Source organism: Dermacentor variabilis, chromosome 3, assembly GCF_050947875.1.
Source record: "Dermacentor variabilis isolate Ectoservices chromosome 3, ASM5094787v1, whole genome shotgun sequence".
Taxonomy (NCBI): domain Eukaryota; kingdom Metazoa; phylum Arthropoda; class Arachnida; order Ixodida; family Ixodidae; genus Dermacentor; species Dermacentor variabilis.
The window spans coordinates 168,393,142-168,412,866 of NC_134570.1; the positions used below are offsets into that span (position 1 = coordinate 168,393,142).

A 19,725-nucleotide genomic window follows, 5' to 3' on the forward strand; every position below is an offset into this window, starting at 1 on the left:
AATTTGGGCTTCACACCGCTTATGTTCTGCTGAGTTGGCAAGGCGGTCTCCACAGGTGGCTACAAAAGTCCTCCTGACGCCCTGTCCTCGCGTACCTGATGGCGAGTACCTCGTGTCGGCGCTTACTGGGGTGGTTTTGTCGCGCAATATTGCCCTACCGAGCACTTTAATCCGGATCCGCGAGAACTGCGCTCACCTGCCGATTCTCAATTTTGCGTTTTCGTTGCATGTGGTGACACACGGTATCGCCATAGCGCATATCACTCCTTTGGAAGAATTTGATATTTCTTCTTTGGCCTCTGAATCCTTCCTCAGTACCAACGGACCTTTGTCAGCCACTCCTTCGTACTCGACGCCTACGGACGATGTTTGCAAGATGATTGCACCTGACCTTCCTTCCGAGAAAACCACAGCTCTTCTTCACCTACTCTTCTCTTATCGGGATATCTTTGATTTGGACGACCATCTACTGGGTCAGAGAGTTGCTGTCACGCATCGCATCAGCACCGGTGACGCCAGCCTCACTCATAGGCGGCCATATCGTGTCTCCGCAACACAAAAGGTCATCATACAAAACGAAGTAGACAGGATGATGTACAAGGACATCATTGAACCTTCCAGTAGCCCGTGGGCATCACCGGTTGTCTTAGAATGAAAAAAGACAACTCGTGGCGCTTCTGCGTTGACTAATGGCACCTCAACAGGATAACAAAGAAGGATGCTTATGCCCTGCCTCGCATTTATGACGCTCTTGACTGCCTTCACGGATCCGATATTCTTCATCAATTGACTTCCGCTCCGGCTGTTGGCAGATTAGCGTTGATGAGATGGACCGCGAGAAAACCGCCTTCGTCACACCGGACGGTCTGTACCAACTAAAAGTCATGCCCTTTGGTTTATGCAATGCGCCAGCCACATTCGAGCGCATGATGGACTCTCTCTTGCGCGGCTCGAAATGCTCTACATGCCTTTGTTACCTCGATGATGTGATTGTGTTTTCCCCAAACTTTGAGAGCCACCTGCGGCGCCTCATTAACATACTCTCCGTGTTTCGCTGGGCTGGCCTTCAGCTAAACTCCTCTAAGTGCCACTTCAGTCGCCGTGAAAGTAACATGCTCGGCCATCTCGTAAACGCCGCCGGAATCCAACCTGATTCACAGAAAGTTGAGGCCGTGCGAAATTTTTCTGTGCCTTGTTCAAGAAAACGTAGTTTTCTGGGCGTATGCTCTTATTTCTGGGCGTATGCTCTTATTTTTACCAGGTGCGCTGTTAAAAAGGTACTGCTTTTGCAAGGTCCTACTACGCCGCTGTGCGTTTCGTTTTTACACTGATTCTATGCCGAAATCACGATATGGTTCAATCTCAACAACAAACTACAAGTGGTACGCACGCGTACAAACACAAAGCAGTTGCTCAGGGTTCATTGCGCTAGTGTGCGTTGTCTTCAGCCTTACCCTAATTTGATACTTAGATTCTTCCATATCTTGCTTCTTCGTCTCAAACCACCACAATGGCGCCTTTCTTGTGCGAAGGGCGATTTTAGCAAAGGAGGGTGGTCCGTTAGCAAGCGGCAACACCATCACCATCACCATAACCTTGTGGTTACCTAAATTTGGCTGAAAATCTGCGACCACTACCGTTTCGCCCCGGCGTCCCATTAATGAATGCCCCATATCACACAATGTATCGTCGTTTATGCTCCCGGCGAATGCAGAAAAGCAAATCCCTTGCAACTTACTATAAGAGCGTACACTCCTGTAAGAAACACAGAAAATTTGACTGGTGCTTTATGCAAGTACGACTACACAACACTCCTTTAGAACAAACTATTAGCCTTTAAAAATCACCTTGTACATGTCCCTATTCCGCACCCGATGTGTCAACTGTAAACTATCAATGACGCTTCCGTTATCCTGCACGTTGTGCTTATGCAAGTCGTCGCTTCACTAGAGGTCGGTGTGTATTCGACCTACCACCATTATAGCACGCTTCATACTCATGGAATAATTCTTTAAGGAATAAATGGAAGATTGATTGCTTATAATGATGGCACTGTGCCCAGGAACCCTTAGTCCAAGCATCCGCCCGTATTCTGTTTCACATGCTTCTGGATGCAGGCCACGCTCTAACGATGGCCGTGCCGGATACTGACGATAAGGCGTCAGTGCGGTGAAGGGACTAATATAAGGCCACATATAATAGGAACGGGAGAGGGACAGCGGTCAAATGCTCATCATATCTGGTGCTGGTCACAGCAGCCTTCACTTGAGGGGCACTTCATGCCCTTTAATTCAGTAGCGGCGGATGAAAGATGTCAGCATGCCTTCTGCAGGAGCCTAGCCTGGTCTCTGCTTTACGTTAATTAAGCTTAAGGCCTTGGTCAATCATGTCTTGTGGTACCTAAACATTGTATTTGAAAAATATCTCTATCTTTATGTTGACCATTTTGCCTCCTGAAAGGATGGATGAAGATGAATAAAAGGGCATAATTACGGCTCTATGCAGATGGTCACAAGCAGTACAAGAAAAACTTGCACCTCACAAGCGCCTGGTTCTTGGAAAAATGGGTGATTCACGGATTCATTCCCCGAAGCGAAATTGTGAGTGCCGGTTGTCTCTCTGACTAGATGTTAATGTATCCTGCGATTCCAAGCTATCCTTAGATATTGAACACTTATGACGCCAAAGAATTAGTATGCAAGGTGTCCGTGTTCTCAGCACATGTTCATGCCTAAGTACAACAGACGTTGGCACCTATGCATTACCACAGCCCAGGCTTTTCGCATACAGAAAAACAATACCTATAATTAACATAATGGCTACTTTGCAAATCAGTGCCTGAATTCCGAATAAAGGTAGCTTTTATTAGGCAAATATAAAGATCCCAAAGGCAAAGAACCGTCTTAGCGTACCTTTATTGAACTGATATTTGCGCGCTTCCTAAGGTCTTGCCGTAATGTTGGTTTCTTCTTGGAGGCGTTCAGTAACATGTAAAAAAATAGATATTCCAATATAACCTATTCTAAGCGCTCACGTGTGGAGTTCTTAACTGAGGTACATACATATAGTTAGCGGTATGATAGTAAAAGGTAGCAATCCTCACTATGTCATACTTTGCGCGTCAGGAATAGTTATCTTCTTTTCACAAATATTCATACGCAACGACAACAGCGATTTGCAACACTGGCCTCGACCATTTTTCTACATTTAAGGAAAATAAACTGCCATCCTTAAAACGGTGCTGTCATCTTCAAGGGGAGTACGGTAGCGCGATTCAAAGACAGGACAAAAGAAGACACAAAGGGACACACACAGCGCTAACTTCCAACACTGTTTATTATCGAAAACCAGGTCGTACTTATACACTCAGACAACATGAGAGACAGCCACGTGAACAGATTAACAATCAGAGCGATACATTTTGTGATATGTTAGGCCATGCGCAAAAATTTGAGTTCTTTTTCAGAGAGAGCCAATGAAGGTTTGCTGATACATGACTCCCCTAGGGCATGTATCAGAGGAGTCATGTATCAGCAAACCATCATTGGCTCTCTCTGAAAAAGAACTCAAATTTTTGCGCATGGCCTAACATATCACAAAATGTATCGCTCTGATTGTTAATCTGTTCACGTGGCTGTAACTCATGTTGTCTGAGTGTATAAGTACGACCTGGTTTTCGATAATAAACAGTGTTCGAAGTTAGCGCTGTGTGTGTCCCTTTGTGTCTTCTTTTGTCCCGTCTTTGAATCGCGCTACCGTACTCACCTTGAAGATGCATTACCAACAAGCCCACATTGCAACCCTCGGTGCTGTCATACTCAGCCACGTTACAAATATTACCACTAATAGAGTGCTTCAGAAATCGCCTTCAATATACCTTACGAATTGTCAGAGATACTTAAGCAGTTTCTTGACCTTTGATTTTGCCACAGAGATCTTGTTTTAGCCATATGTTCTACCCAATCCCTCAAGGTATAGAAAGTCTCATACAGGGGAAGATTGTCCTGCATCAAACTGTACCACGAAGCTACATAGGAAATCCAAATTGGTTGCTCAGATAGAAAGCTACGCAGTTGAAGATAAATTCGGCGTGAGCAGGGATTTGATCCAGCCCCGGAAAGGCATTGGTTCCGTATTCAAATCCCAAAGTAAGACGCAATTTTCATAAACTGCGAAGCTGTCTGTCTAGAAACACCCATGTGGGTTTCCTTTGTAGCTTCGCGCTACATATGGGTGGCTGAAAATTTTGTTTCAAGATTTAAGGCGAAAACCGTACTGACATTTTTCCTTACGAGTGTTCAAGTCCTACGGCTTTACGAGTTGAAAATTAAGCTGAACAATGGACTCTTCTGCATTTTTTCTTAAGAAATGGGTCCACAGGATGTAAGAGGTTTTCAATCCATGTTTTTACCTCATCGCCACACTTACCTTCACTAAAGTATTATGGTCGAAAATTTTGAATATGTAACGGCGGCTGATCGTTGCCGGGGACTTCAACGCGCGCAACACAGTCTGGGGCTACGCCACCAATGACAGGAAAGGAATTAACCTTGCCGAGTGTGCGGACACCCTAGGCATGCAACTCATCACGGGCTCAAGGTTTCCGTCACGCAGAGGCAACTCGGTTCAGAGCACGGAGCAAGAAATATTTAGGAGCGCAAACTCCGCTGTTTGCGGCGAGCAGTAAAGGTCACAAGCCCGCGGATATATTTTCATGCTGGCGGCACCTGGCGGCATGGGGAGAAATTACCGCCGTTTCGGTTGCCAGGGCAACCGTTTGAGCGGGTTGTTCCCGTTCGGCCGCGTGCGCCTGACTTCTACCACGGAGTAGCCGGAGCTGCCGGAGCCGCCGAGCCGCCTGCCGGCCGCTGCTTTTTTTTTCCGCTGCGGCTTCTACGACGCGCCGCATGGTGCCGCCACTGTATACGGTAGCGTCGGCGCATCCAACAATTGTGACTTTATCTGGTCGCCCGCGCTCGCTCGCGCTGACGGGAGTTTCACCTCCTATATGTCTTACTCCGTGGTTCAGAGGGACACCACCCCGGACCTGACGTTCCTCAGAAACGCTGACGGGTCGTGGGAAAACCTGCAAGAGGACCTTGGCAGTGATCATTATATCCTAGAAATCAACGTCCGCATCACACCCACTTCTCCGAAGAATTACACCTACGTCGACTGGGACCTCTTCAGAAGAATGAGGGGCAATGCGGACCAAGAAGAAGAAACCTGCGGAGAGCTCCTGGAAAACCTGAAAATTATGGTGGCCAATGCCACTAAAGAAATAAGCGTGGATCTGGAGGTGCCAGCCATGGACTCCAGACTCGCACACCTCCTGGAGGCCAAGAATGCGCTAAGAGAAAGGTGGAAACAGCAGAAGCTAAACAGGTGGCTGAGGTCTAAATTAACGAAAATCAACATAGAGATCGAAGAACACTCCAGAAAGTTGAATGCGCAGCAATGGGACGAAGTGTGTAATGAGACGGACGGTAAAATGAGAAGGGGCAGCAAGTGGAGCCTTCTTAAGAACCTATTCGCCGACAACAACAAACCGACCAAGAGTTATGCCCGACTAACGATCGAAATTAAGGCTCTTTCATCTTCACACGAAAGAAGGCGCGAGTCCGCGGGACTTTGCTGACGCCCTGCCAGACATTTACCTGCCAGTAGAGCGCAAATCTGTCCCGTGGGACGACCCGACACGCGAGTATAATGGGACAGCTCAACTATCCCTGGATCGTCCTTTCGAAGTTTCGGAGATTGCGCACGCCCTTCATGAACTAAACGGACACTCGGCCCCCGGCCCAGACGGAATAACAAACAAACTACTCAGAAATCTAGATGACAAAGCCATACAAATCATTACGAGCAAAATTAACGAGGTATGGGCTGAAGGCCGGGTACCGGATGAATGGCGAACTGCCAATGTAGTCCTCATCCCCAAACCCGGAAAACCGCTTCATGCCGAGAATCTGAGGCCCATCTCCCTTACGTCGTGCCTCGGGAAGGTCGCAGAACATGCCATCCACAATAGAATTGGAGCGCACATTGAAGAAAACGGCCTATTCCGCCACAATCTCATAAGCTTCAGAAAATCACTCTCCACCCAAGACGCCATGCTACTCATCAGGAACGCCGTCATAGACAACAAATCCAGGGATGTAAAAGGCATCCTGGCGCTCGACTTAACCGAGGCCTTCGACGCGGTCAGGCACGAGCACATCCTCAACGAAATCTCCACTTTAGATCTCGGAGTAAATTTCCACAATTTCGTAATATCGTCTTTGAATAACTGAACGGCCACCATAAACGTCGGACAAATCAGAAGCAGAAAGCACATGCTAGGTAACATCGGTACCTCGCAAGGGTCAGTGCTTTCGAAGCTTCTTTTCAACATCGCAATACATGATCTCACAAACAAACTCTCGAAAGTCCCGGGGGTAGGGCATGCGATTTACGCCGACGATATCACGATTTGGTCCACGAACGGCCCGCTAGGCACTCTGGAGCAGAACCTACAGCAAGCGCTGGACACCACGGAAGCTTTTCTTGCAAACACGGGACTGAAGCTCTCCCCCAGCAAATCGGAGCTCCTTCTGTGCAAACAAGGCCCCAGGCTGAGACAGCCCCTTAGCTCCCTCCCCGTTAACCTTCACACCAGCGACGGAGGAAACATCCCCAGGTACAACACAATCAAGGTCCTGGGCATGGTCATTGGGGCTTACAGCAATGACAACGCGGAGGCACTAAAACGCATCACAAAGAGCACCCTCAACTTCACCAGGGTGATATCACGGGTCGCCAGCAAAAGGGACGGACTAAAAGAGGACAACCTCATGAAAGCATTTCACGCCTTCCTCATCAGCCACGTAACTTACGCCGCCCCCTTCCTCAACTGGAAGAAGACGGAGCTGAATAAAATTGATACATTAATCAGAACGGGATTGAAAAAGGTCGTAAGCCTCCCTAGATACACTAGCACGGAACGACTCCTCCAATTGGGGCTACTTACGAAGCAGAAGAAATGGCCATCGCGGTGGCCCTTCGAAGCTGCAAAGGAGCGTCAGTCATTTACTCGGACTCAAGAACAGCTATTAGAACCATCTCGTCGGCCGTCGTCTCTAGGAATGCAGCTACGGTTATCAACACCATCTCCTTGAAAGAAACGGGAGGCGAAAACCTCACGTCCCCACACATCACATGGTTCCCGGCCCACATGGGCAACATTTCCGGACATCTTGACTGTAATCCGAACGAGCGGGCACACCAACTGGCGCGAGAGCTCACATTCCGCGTCTGTGGTCCGCCCTCTCGCTTGAACCCAGCCTGGAGGGACCTAGACAGCAAAGACCCACTCGTATCATACCACTTCAAATCATAGGTTATCAAGAAGAATTTTTCCTCCTGCTCACCCAAAGCTGAAAAAAGCACAGGCCGTCACTTACAGACAGTTGCAGGCTAGGACATACATCACACCAACGACACTAAGCAGGATCAATCCTGACCTTCCTACTGAATGCCCACACTGCGGCCACGAATACAACAACTTCGAACACATACTCTGGCTGTGCCCTGCCAACGCGAGCACGGACTTTCCAGACCAGTCTTCCTGGGACTCAGCGCTCAGAAGCACAGAGCTAATCGCTCAGCTCATGGCTGTCGAGAGGGCCCGGGCCGTCGCCGAAGGACTCTGTCTACCGGCCCCGACCTGGGTGGAGCCGCCGGATTGATTTCCCCTCAGGACCTAAATAAAGTTCTAACTCACTCACTCACTCTCCATAATGGTTCTGCCTAATGTAATGTAATGCAAGAACATAGTAGAAATTATAGTGTCGTTGCTCTTCCTATCACTGCTTTCTTGTTCTCTCTCTCTCTTCTTTTTTCAGCCCCAATTTCCCTCACCCCAGGACAGAATAACAAATCGGAAAACCTCATTTGGTTAACCTCCCTGTACTTCCTTTCTCTCTCACTCTCCCTCCCTGTTGTTTTTAGAAAACGGTGAATAGATCAGACGCCGAATTTCACAATCTAGCTAAGATTGCTCTATAATGTACGTATCCGAGGGGCGCACCATAATGAATTGTACCTGTGAATCTCACAGTTTGCTTCAGCACCAGACAGCAGCACTTTCCGCCACCATCCGTTTTGTGCTCGCCGGCGTACACATTCCCTGCGCGCGTTTACCAGCGGAGTGGACAGCATGGAAGTCGACCGGCAAAGACATTGCTAGCGATCGTGGTTCTTGTGGAAAGAGATAGCGAGCGCTGTAGAGATTCACCGACGACTTGGTCAGTGTGTAGCAAGCATGAGCATCCCGAAGATTCACCTACAACTTCGTGGATGGCTGGAAAGCGTGTTAACTGCGAAGTTCAAATCAGTTCAGTTTATTTACCATAAAGACCCCCGATTTCAGGTGTATTACGTAAGGGGTGGGTACAAGATTCGAATTTACACTCGTTCAAGTAACATTCAAGTTCAAGCACGCATATATATACACATACATAGTATACATATTGAAGTATATTCACACATATATACACACATATCAAAGCCTATATATGTAGACATACATACACGTATGTAAATACAAACAAGATATATAATTAAAAATCATGCACAATGTAGTTGGAGATGGTCAGTAACCTGTTGTAAAAATACGGATGGGCAGATTATGTCGACAATGGCAGGGGGAGGCCGTTCCAGTCAGCCGCCATGCGAAGAAAAAACGAGGCTAAAAATGTTGGTGTTCGTTAGCGTGGTCGTGAAACCTGCAGCGAGTGGCTGGTCCGGTATGATATGCGCGCTGCGGGCGTGATGTAGGGTGATTGATGAAGGATAGGACTGTGAAAGAATTTGTGGTAAAGAAAGAGGGAAGAGATGCGCCGACGTAAAACGAGGTCCGGAAGCCCAGATAGTGATCTCAGTGACGTGATGCTTATGTCATATGAGTACGACGAATGGAAGAATCGAGCGGCACGGTTTTGTACCGCTTCAAAAGCGTCGATGAGATATGCTGGATGCGGATTCCAGACTGCTGAGGGGTGTTCTAGTTTCGGTCGTACAAGGGATGTGTAGCCAAGTAATTTTACGTGATTTTTGGGCTTTCTGCAAATGGCATTTTAGGAAACCTAAAGTTTTTTTAGAAGCTGAAATGATGGTATGCACATGCGTACGCCAGTTTAGGTTGTCTGATACAGTGACACCGAGGTATTTATAAGTGTCGGTTGATTCAAGAGCGAAATTATTATTTATGTACGCAAACGTCCGAGGATTATGGCTGCGGGTGAACGACATGCTTTTGCATTTGTTAACGTTTAGTGTCATTAACCAAGCGGTACACCATTCTTAAATATTAGTAAGGTCAATTTGTAAGGTTATTTGATCCGAAGTGTTAAGTACGGTGCGGTAGACAACACAGTCCTCCGCGAACATGCACATATTACAGGATACATGCAAAGGTAAGTCGTTGATATAGATTAAGAATAGGAGCGGGCCAAGAGCCGATCCCTGGGGGACGCCTGACGTTACTGGAACCGGAGTGGATAGGTCGTTATAAATAACAACGTACTGCGATCGATTAGTAAGAAATTCTGTAATCCATGTTAAGACAGTAGGATGTAAATTTAGCTGGGAGAGTTTCGCAAGTAATCGTTGGTGAGGCACTTTATCAAACGCTTTAGCATAATCAAGAAAGATCGCGTCAGTCTGTATGTTACTCTCCAGGTTAGTGTGGATGTCATGTAGAAAAACTGCAAGCTGTGTTTCACATGACAACCGCTTGCGGAAGCCATGTTGTGAAGGATGGAAAAAGTGATTACTGTCAAGGAAATTTATTATGTGGGAGTAGATCACATGCTCCATGATTTTACAGGGGACGCTTGTTAGAGAGATAGGGCTGTAATTAAGTGGGTAATTTTCGCTACCTGACTTGAAAACAGGAACGACCTTCCTTGTCCTCCAGTCGCCTGGAATGACTCCTGAAGAAAGGGAATGTGAAAAAATTAGGGTGAGATTAAGTGAGACGTTGTGTTTGGTGTTTTTCAAGATTTTGGTATTAATTTCGTCCATTCCAGCTGAAGATGGCAATTTAAGATTTTCTATTATGAATAAAATTCCATTTTCACAATATTTATCGCTGGCATGTCACAATGAAAGTCAAGCAAAGGTAAACATGGGGGTGCGGTTCCTTCATCAGAAAAGACAGTAGCGAACGTGGTGTTGAAGAAGTTCGCACAGTCCACGTCCGTAATCCTTTCATTCAGGTCACTGGTGAGTACAATTTCTCGCGGTTCGTCGTCTTTCAGTGTTTTCCCCAACTGTTTGGGAACATATTTTAGTAGCTTGGGCAATTCTAAGTGGTAAAAAGAGTGTTTTCCTTGATGTAGAGTAGAAAGGTACTTTTTAACTGCTTCATAATATTTCTCCCATGATATTGGTCGACCTCGAACCTTTTCAACCCGGAATAGACGTTTCTTTTTAATTTCAAGCATTTTTAATGTTTTCGTAAAGCGTGGTTTGTGACGACTGGCTCTGAAACTTACTTTAGGTACATATTTATTGGTTAATTCATTCACTATGGTGTTGGGCTGCTGAGCACGAGGTAGCGGGATCGAATCCCGGCCACGGCGGCTGCATTTCGATGGGGGCGAAGTGCGAAAACACCCGTGTACTTAGATTTAGGTGCACGTTAAAGAATCCCAGGTGGTCGAAATTTCCGGAGTCCTCCATTACGGCGTTCCTCATAATCAGAAAGTGGTTTTGGCACGTAAAACACCATAATTTCTTTTAAAATTCCTTCAGCTTTTCTTTAAAACGTGTCCAATTGGCGTCAACATTATGGTGGTGGAAAGTTGTCTCAGATGGTGGGAAAAAATGTGCTAAGGCCCTCATTTATCGCTTCATAATCACCTTTGTCATACAGCTGTATCGTTTTCTTGTACATTCGCACTTTGTTGGTCGAAAAGAAAAGCCGGCATGAATTACTTTGCGGTCGCTGATTTCATTGAGATAATGGATGTATGATAGGCTTTCGGGGTTGTCGGTTAATATTAGATCTAAGATATTGCATGTATCCTGCGAAACACGTGTTGCTTCAGAAACTAGCTGGGTCATGTTAAAATTGAGGCAGGTATCGAGGAAGTTCCTGGCTTCGCTTATTCCTGTCGAAGAACACAAATTGTGAGTGCGCTAGTCTATTTGCGTGACGTTAAAATCGCCAAAAAGTAGTATGTGTGCATTTGGATGAGCCGCAATAAGCTGACACATGGTTCGGTTAAGCTGGCTGCAAAATTCGGAAGTAGTGTGGGGCGGTCTGTAACAAACGCTGAGTAGTATGGTGTGTGGGCGTGATTGGATAGTCACCCATATTATTTCCAGCTGTGACTGAATATTGATGACTGCGCAAGATAAATGCTCGTGGAATTCAATCAGTGCACCACTACCGCGCGTGGATCATTGCAGTACACACGAAAGTTAAGTAGGTCCGATAGCACTTCACTATCGCTCACGTCGTCAGTGAGCCACGTCACGGTAATTATCAGTAGATTACTCCCAGAGTACAATACAATGCTAGATATACCGTTTTTGAAGAAAACTGGGGATGTTAGTGTAAACTGCAGAAAGTGAAAGAGCATCGCTAGAGACAGCATATGCTCGGTTCTTTTCTTTCTTTTTTTGGTGCTTCGTCTGCTAAGATAATTGTTTGATGCTGTTTGTACTGTCGTCAAAGATGTAACGCTATTGGTTATATACAGAGTTTTGAAACAGAGGGAAAATGGCTTGTTGCTTTTCGCAAAAGCAATCAGTTGTTTACGGGCATTTTGGACAGGGCGCGAGAAATCCTCACCGATGCCATAACTTGTCCCTTTAAGCATCCGGCCATTTGACAGTATTGCAGTTTTGGTCTTGTGTAATGCAAGTTTGACTATTATGGGCCGGCAGCGACAAACTGAGTGACGGCCGAGGCGATGCGCACGCTCAATATCCCTTGGTTCCAAGGTTAACTGCAAATTATCTCGGCAAAGGTGGAGGGAAGAAGAAGAGGCTGCGCACGGTTGCACTGCACATGGGTTCCGTATTTACATCGCTAAACCCTGGATTATTGATGTCAGCGCCGCCACAACCAGCCTCAATCGACTCCATACGTCGAGCGGAACACGTGGACACCCAAGACTATACTGTGAGTCGCTTGCTCCACGAATTACCGGACTCTGAACTTCGCAAGAGGCGCCCGCCCACCTAAGCCTAACGACGGGTACGGTCTAGCCGAAGACCTTGACCCAGTTCGGCGCACCAGTGATGGCACCGAGATGAATCTCGAGCACGCACAAATTCCACTTCCTGATGTACCTGCCGGCGGAGACTGGCTCACTGTTAAGTACGGTCGGAAGAAAACATCGACTCCCACCAATCCACCCCTCAAACCCCGACACCCATCGGTTCCCCGACAACCCCGACTCCCACCGCTGCCTCGAAATGACCTCAAGGTAATCATCCGCCCCCGAGAGGGACTCAACCTTGCCACCTGGACCACGCCACAGGTTGCTGAAGGCATCAAGCTGGCATGTCAGCACCCCACTACTGAGCACGTACGGACCCTTACTGTAAGAATTGACCCAGTACAAAACATCGCTATTGCTAGCACACCAAACGAAGAGCTAGCTATGAGCATCCGTCACGTCACTACAATTCACCTGGGCGGTCGAGAATTTGCAGTCACGGCATACGTGGCGGCACCCGACAGCTCCGTCAAAGGGGTCATTCACGGCATTCCCGCAGGAACTCCCACAGAAGTCCTCCTTAACGGGCTCTATGCACCTGGCCGAGAAATCTTACATGCCCGTATGCTCGAACAAACCGCTGCGGCAGTGATCACATTCACTGGCAAGGCTGTACCCTTCTACGTGCGATGCTACAGCGGTGAAGTACGATGCAAACCATACCGACCAACCAAGCATTTATGCCGCATCTGCCACCAAGTCAGCCACCGGACCAATGTATGCCCAACTCCAGAAGCAAACGTATGCCCCCAGTGGGGTACACGAACCCCACTCAGGACCCCCCCTGTCACCCCCGGTGCGCCTTATGCCAGGGGCCTCATCCTAGGCCTTCCAAGGAGTGCCCTGATCGACTGAAGAAGGCATCCTCAGCATCCCAAAGGACCAGCCGACGGGACTACTCACGGTCGAAGTCTCGGTCACGTACAGACCAGCAACGGAAGCGTTCCCGCTCCAGGTCTCTCTCCTGCTCGCGGAACCAAAAAGGAGCGACCCGGAACCTCAGCGGACCTGCTGTACCGGGATCACAAGCGGTGAGCTGGTCAGCACGGCTTTTCCCCTCTCACACAGTCCACCAAGACAACACCCTCTCGTCACGACTACACACAGCACCCACCCCACATAATTCTTCACCCATACACAATACTGAGGTTCAACTGCAAATTCTAGCTGAACTAAAGGCCATCAGAGATGAAAACAAACGCCTTCATGAAGAAAACAAGAAACTTCGCACGCAGATTGCAGAACTACACGCGACTCGTACTGCTACTCAGCATTCCACACCAATAACCGCGCCCTCGATGCCATCATCTTCGGAGCATTCTGAACCCATGATTCTCGCGGAATCAGCAAAACCGACAGAAATCGCACAAGTCGAGGAGAAAGTTGATGTACTGCAACGGCAGCTTCTTGCAATGCAACAAAGCATCCAGCAACTGGCATGTGTTATTGACGAAACACGGCTCGCAAAAGATCAGCGACGCAAGAAAGTCAGAACACTAGTACAACAGGAAGTAGAGCAGGAACACCCTGCCAATCCACCCGTCAGCCAGGACGAATAGCAAAACACACCACAAGAACGAAAACCCACTCATAATCTGGCAATGGAATTGCCGCAGCTACAAACGCCAGCAAGGATCACTGAGACAGTACATAGGTAACTCCAAAACGACACCAAGCGTAATCGCACTACACGAAACAGGCACACAGCCAACTCAAACTGGCTACAACGCACATACCACCACGCCTGAAAGCTGCGTGGCCACACTTACAGCTAAAACGCTCACAACCACACAACACACATTAGACGGCAGTGACGTCGATCATAACCTAATTGAGATCCTGCCGCTCCAACGAGGCCGAAAGAGCCTTTTCATACTGAATATATACAGCCCACCCAAGCAGAAGCAGGCCAAGTTCGACTACTTGATAACTAAAGCGATTGGCATAGCCAAAAATAATAGTCTGCTGATTGTTGGCGACTTCAACGCTGCTCACCAGGCATGGGGCTACTCGACAGCCACATCAAAAGGCACTGCACTCCAGTGCACGATACAGCAGCACCGTCTCACCATCCTCACAGACCCCGCATACCCCACACGTCTAGGAAACAGCGTCTCCCGAGATACATGCCCTGACCTCACCCTCGCTAAAGGGATACAGCAAGCAGCCTGGCACAACACGGAGGAAACTCTGGGCAGTGACCACTGCATGCTTGCCACCACATTGAACGTTACGCATGCACGCCACCCGATAAAAAAGAGAACACTCACAGATTGGACAGCTTTTCGCAAAGAGCGAGCGGATGACTCCTCAACGGGTATTACGGATCTCGAGCAGTGGATACGAGAGCTCCATCAAGACGTAGCCAGACATTCAAAACAGATCACACTCACCACAGACATACCGGCCGTAGACCCGCACCTTCTTCACCTCTGGGAAGCACGTCGAGGACTTGTTAGGAGATGGAAGCGCCAAAAACATAATCGTAAATTGAAACTACTTATAGCGAAACTCACGGCAACCGCGGAGTTTTATGCTGGGGCGCTCACCTGTCACAACTGGCGACAACTATGCAACAAGTTGCAGGGTAATCTTAGCACGGCCAAAACATGGTCGCTGCTACGTCATCTTCTTGACCCCACACAGAGCAAGGCATTTAGGCAGCAAACAATCCAACGTATCCTCCACAACCATCCGGGTTCTGATGACGAAATCCTGGAGGAGTTGCAGGCGCGGTACATAGGCGATTTCGAACCTGCACAAGGACAACCTCCAACCTACAGCGGGAGCGACAATTACGACCTCGACAAGCCGATCACTATCACTGAGGTGCAACAAGCACTCCATGCACGCACACAAAACACCACCCCAGGCAAGGATAAAATAAATAACAAGCTCCTGCGCAATCTGGATGATGGCACCATTCAATCTCTTACTGACCTCTTTAATCATCACTGGGGAGCGGGTACACTACCAGCAGATCGAAAGCACGCGGACATCATACTCATTCCGAAGCCAGGCAAACTCTCCAGCTTAGAAATTATGAGACCAATCTCACTGACTTCATGCCTAGGCAAGCTTCTGAAACATGTCATTCTGAACCGGCTTCAACCTTACCTAGAATCCAGCGACTTCTTTCCTGAAACAATGTTCGGATTCCGGCTCCACCTTTCTACCCACGACATCCTTCTTCAGCTGAAGGAAAAAGTCCTTGAACACATCTCACCGCACAACACCGGAGCGATTTTAGCACTCGATCTCAAAGGCGCTTTCGACAATGTGGCTCACCATACCATCCTTACAAACCGAAGCCTCACGAACTGTGGTCGTAATACTTACAATTATATGCGGGCCTTTCTAAGCAACCGCACGGCCACAACAGGCATTGGCTCACTCAGAACGCCGACGTTACCTACCCGCAACACAGGAACCCCACAAGGTGCTGTTCTATCACCCACCCTTTTCAATATTGCTATGATGAAATTACCTGACAAACTCCACGCAATACCAGGAATCAGGCATGCAATATGCGCCGATGACATCACTATCTGGACCACCGCTGGTTCCGAAGGAGAGAAACAAGACGCCCTTCAACAAGCGACCGACGTCGTCCAGCAATATGCAGGAACAAGTGGTCTCCGGTGCTCCCCCGAGAAGTCAAAACTATTAGTCGTTCGACAGAAATCCCGAAGAAAACTCAATGAACTACCAAACATCACACTCACCCTCGACGACAAAGAAATACCCACAGCAAACCGCGTCCGCATTCTCGGACTCCACATACAACAGGACGGCGGAGGCGCATACACCATCCGACGTCTCAAGCAGATCACCTTCCAGATCATGCGAATGGTCAGTCGTATCACCACCAAACAATACGGACTGAAAGAAGACGACATAATACAGCTCGTCCAGGCCCTGATAATCAGCCGCATTGCCTACGCTGCCCCGTACTTGCCCCTCACTCCCAAGGAAATAGATCAATTAGACGTACTTCTTCGGAAAGCCTACTAGCAAGCGCTCGGCCTACCCCCGGGAACAGCGACACTCAAGCTTGAAGCCCTAGGAGTCCATAATAATATAAGAGAAATTATAGGCGCCCACCTCACAAGTCAACGAGAACGACTAGCCCTCACATCAACAGGAAGAACAGTCCTAGCTCGCCTAGGCTACCTCAGACACTGCAAAGGCCACGAACAAGCAATCCATCTGGCCCCCAACTTCCGGGAGCACATCAAGGTAGCCCCTATCCCCAGAAGCATGCACCCGGAACATCATGCCGATCGTCCCCAAGCTCGCGCAAAAACTCTACAGACAAAATATGGCAGTCTCCCCACCACACTATACACCGATGCCGCGCAGTACCCCCAAAATGCAGCCATGACGGCCAGCGTTGTCGACTATAACCTACAAGAGGTGGTCTCGATGACGGTTCGCACTGCCAGCTCCGTCGTAGAGGAGGAGACAGCCATCGCCTTAGCCATCATTTCTAGTCTGACCAACGAGTACATCACAATTACTACCGACTCCCAGGCAGCTTGCCGTAGCTACTCGAGAGGTCGAATATCTTCAATCGCCTACCGACTCCTCAAACAAGCCTCCGAATTCCCGGACGTTGAAATAGTGTGGACTCCAGGACACGAGTCCCTCCGTGGAAATCAGCGTGCGCACGCTGTAGCCCGAGCTCATGCCTCCCGGGCGCCACAAGAGAGGGATACAGACGCATCCATGGAGTCCGTACCTTTACAATACAACGCCATACTGCAACACCACAGATTGAACAGACGACAATACCCACCTCCATATAAGACCCTCTCACGCGAGGACGCCGTAACATGGAGACAACTATAAACCAGTACATACCCACATTTAGGCAGACTACACGCAATCCACCCTACACTATATTCATACAAATGTCCCCTTTGTAATGATTACGCCTCCCTATATCACACCACATGGGCGTGCCCCAACGTGAAGGCGGCCCTGCAAATACCCAACCCCACACCCGAGCAGCGGGGGGCCGTGCTGACTAGTTCAGACCCTCGTAACCAGCAGCAACTGGTGCAGCGTGCCCGAGAGACAGCAAGAGCCGCAGGAGCCCTGGACTAAGGGCGCCTCCCGCACAAGTAGAAAGACACTTGCTTGTCCTTTTTTTTAATAAATGTTTCTCCTCCTCCTCCTCCTCCTCCGGCAAAGGTTTGCGACCAACTGCTCTGACTCTGCGAATGTTTCCGAGGAGGAGCGGTCGGGGATGCCGTAGAAGATTAGGTTATTTCTCCTCTAACGGTTCTCGGCGTCATCCACACGGGTTTCCAGCTCCCAAATTCGAGAGGCAGTGCGCTCTGTGCCAATGCGCATGATTTCAATTTCTTTCCGCAGTGGTACCAATGCCTGATAATGATTTTCGAGATCTGTTAGTCTTTCGCTCAATTTCGCGATTGTTTTGTCAGTATTGCCGAGCTGAGGTTTAAGGCCTTGTATTTCTGCAATTACCCGCTTGGCCATTAGTCAGGTTACGCAATTCAGCAAGAAGGGCTTCAGTAGAAGGGCCAGGGTTAGACTCAATATCTCCAGCTTGGGGTATGATGATGATGATGAAAAACGTTAATTTGCTCTATTTTACAGTGATTTTTGCGGCTTCAGATGGAGTCTTCCATCTTCTCTTCAGGGTCGGTTCCCCTAGTCCAGGGCTCCGCTGAGGGTAGCTGCCCTGCGTGCACGCCTTACTTGTCCTTTTTGGACTTTCAGGATGTCGCTTGATAGCATCCTCTCCCACTGTTCAGCACTCGGGTTTTTTATTATGGCTAGCCCATCTGTTTTCTGGGAAGCCCATGTGGTATGGTATAGGGTCGGTTTGTCTCCACACTATGGGCACTTGCTCTCGTACTGCGTGGGGTAGATTTTGCTTAGCATGTTTAGGCACGGGAATGTTCCCGTTTGTAGCTGTCGCCATGCTACGGCGTCTTCCACATTTAGCTGTTTGTGAAGGGGCGAGTATTTTCGTCTGATAACTGCGTAGTAGTTTAGTATCTCTGAATAGCTTTGGGCTACCGGCTCGGGTTCCTCAGCGGGGTCGGAATTGTTGGATGCTCGGTTTGTTCCGTGGCCTCGAGCTATCCTATCCGCCTCCTGATTTCGCGTAATGCCTGTATGTCCCGCCACCCAAACTATCGCGTGTTTGGCCTGGTTGTCGACGGTTTTTCCACTTGAGCGGAGGATGCGGAGTGCGCTGTGGCTGATTCCGCCGTTTAGGTAGTTGCGGCATGCTGCTTGGAGTAGTAGCGAGCGCATTACATTAACACATTCAGTAACAGACATGGCGCTCTTTGGCCATACCTGGCTCTTGCGCCACAAAACCCCATACATCATCATCAACACATTCAGTAACAATAGTAACATAGTACCGTGGGCTCGGTAGCTGTACCAGGCAATAATTGCTCGTTTTTTTTGCCAACATAACGTAAGGTTCACCAACCTGCATAGCGACAGTGAACTGCTTAGTGGTCCGTGCACTGGCACAGTCACCAAGCCCACAGGATTGCGCCGAAGGTGCTTGTTTTTTATTGCTGGTGGATTCGTTGCTGTCGACGATGATGCGGCCGCGCAAGCCTTGCAGAGTTCCGCTGTCCGGCGTGCCCCATGCGCCTTAGGCAGGAACTGCAGCCTGCCGACAGGTAGGAGCTGGGCAGTCGGTCAGTAGCTTCCAGGATCGGTGAGTCCACATTCCGATGTTGTTGGCGTCCGCATGCACAAGCGCAGGCAGCAGCAGGAGCACAACGCAGTAGACCGTCTGCATAGCGAGAGTGAACTGATTAGTGGTCCGTGCACTGGCACAGCCACCAAGCGCACCTGTCACAGTCACCAAGGGTACCATTTCAATCTGGCCGCCGACATGGACAACACCATCGCACGTAAGGCTGCCGGAATGCGTCATTATGGAGCACAGGCGAAATCACATTCTGCCAAAGGGAGTCGTCCACGGCACTTCCCGCGCTACATTGCGGCGCATCATACGCTAGCACTGCGTGGTCAGCATTTGGCTACACCGCAGGGGCGGCGAGATGCTGTTGGGGCATGGGCGATTAGCACTCTTAAGACGGGGTTTGGAGGGCCTAGCATGTTAGGGCCTGACTCGGCCTAGCCCACCAGTGACGGCCTCGCCCCACGAAGAAGTCGAAGAAGTGCACTGCTCTTCACGGCTATCACGTTGAGAACGTACAGATAGAAAGAAAAAAAAACGCACAGTGGGAATTGATGCAAACAAAGGCTTCTCGGCTGTTTGCTTTAATTGGTGATAATTAACGCTGATCTTGAGGGAGAATTTGTTCAACGCTTTGTCCAAGACAAGTGTGGTGAGTTGATGTTAAACGTTACCTTGCGTGCACCACTGCTGTTTGTCTGCGTAGTACACAAAACACAAAGGCAGAGGGGTTTGCTTGAGGCGTTGTTG

The 19,725-nt window shown here is 48.8% G+C and overlaps 1 protein-coding gene across 1 annotated transcript in view; it reads left to right on the forward strand.

The window, feature by feature from the left end:
• LOC142574311 (sodium-dependent multivitamin transporter-like) overlaps positions 1-19,725 on the forward strand; it is a 79,728-nt gene that overhangs the window by 56,880 nt on the left and 3,123 nt on the right. Inside the window, exon 7 of the mRNA XM_075683430.1 lies at positions 2,506-2,600. Within this exon, the coding sequence (XP_075539545.1) occupies positions 2,506-2,600 (95 nt within the window). The remainder of the gene's footprint in view (positions 1-2,505; positions 2,601-19,725) is intronic.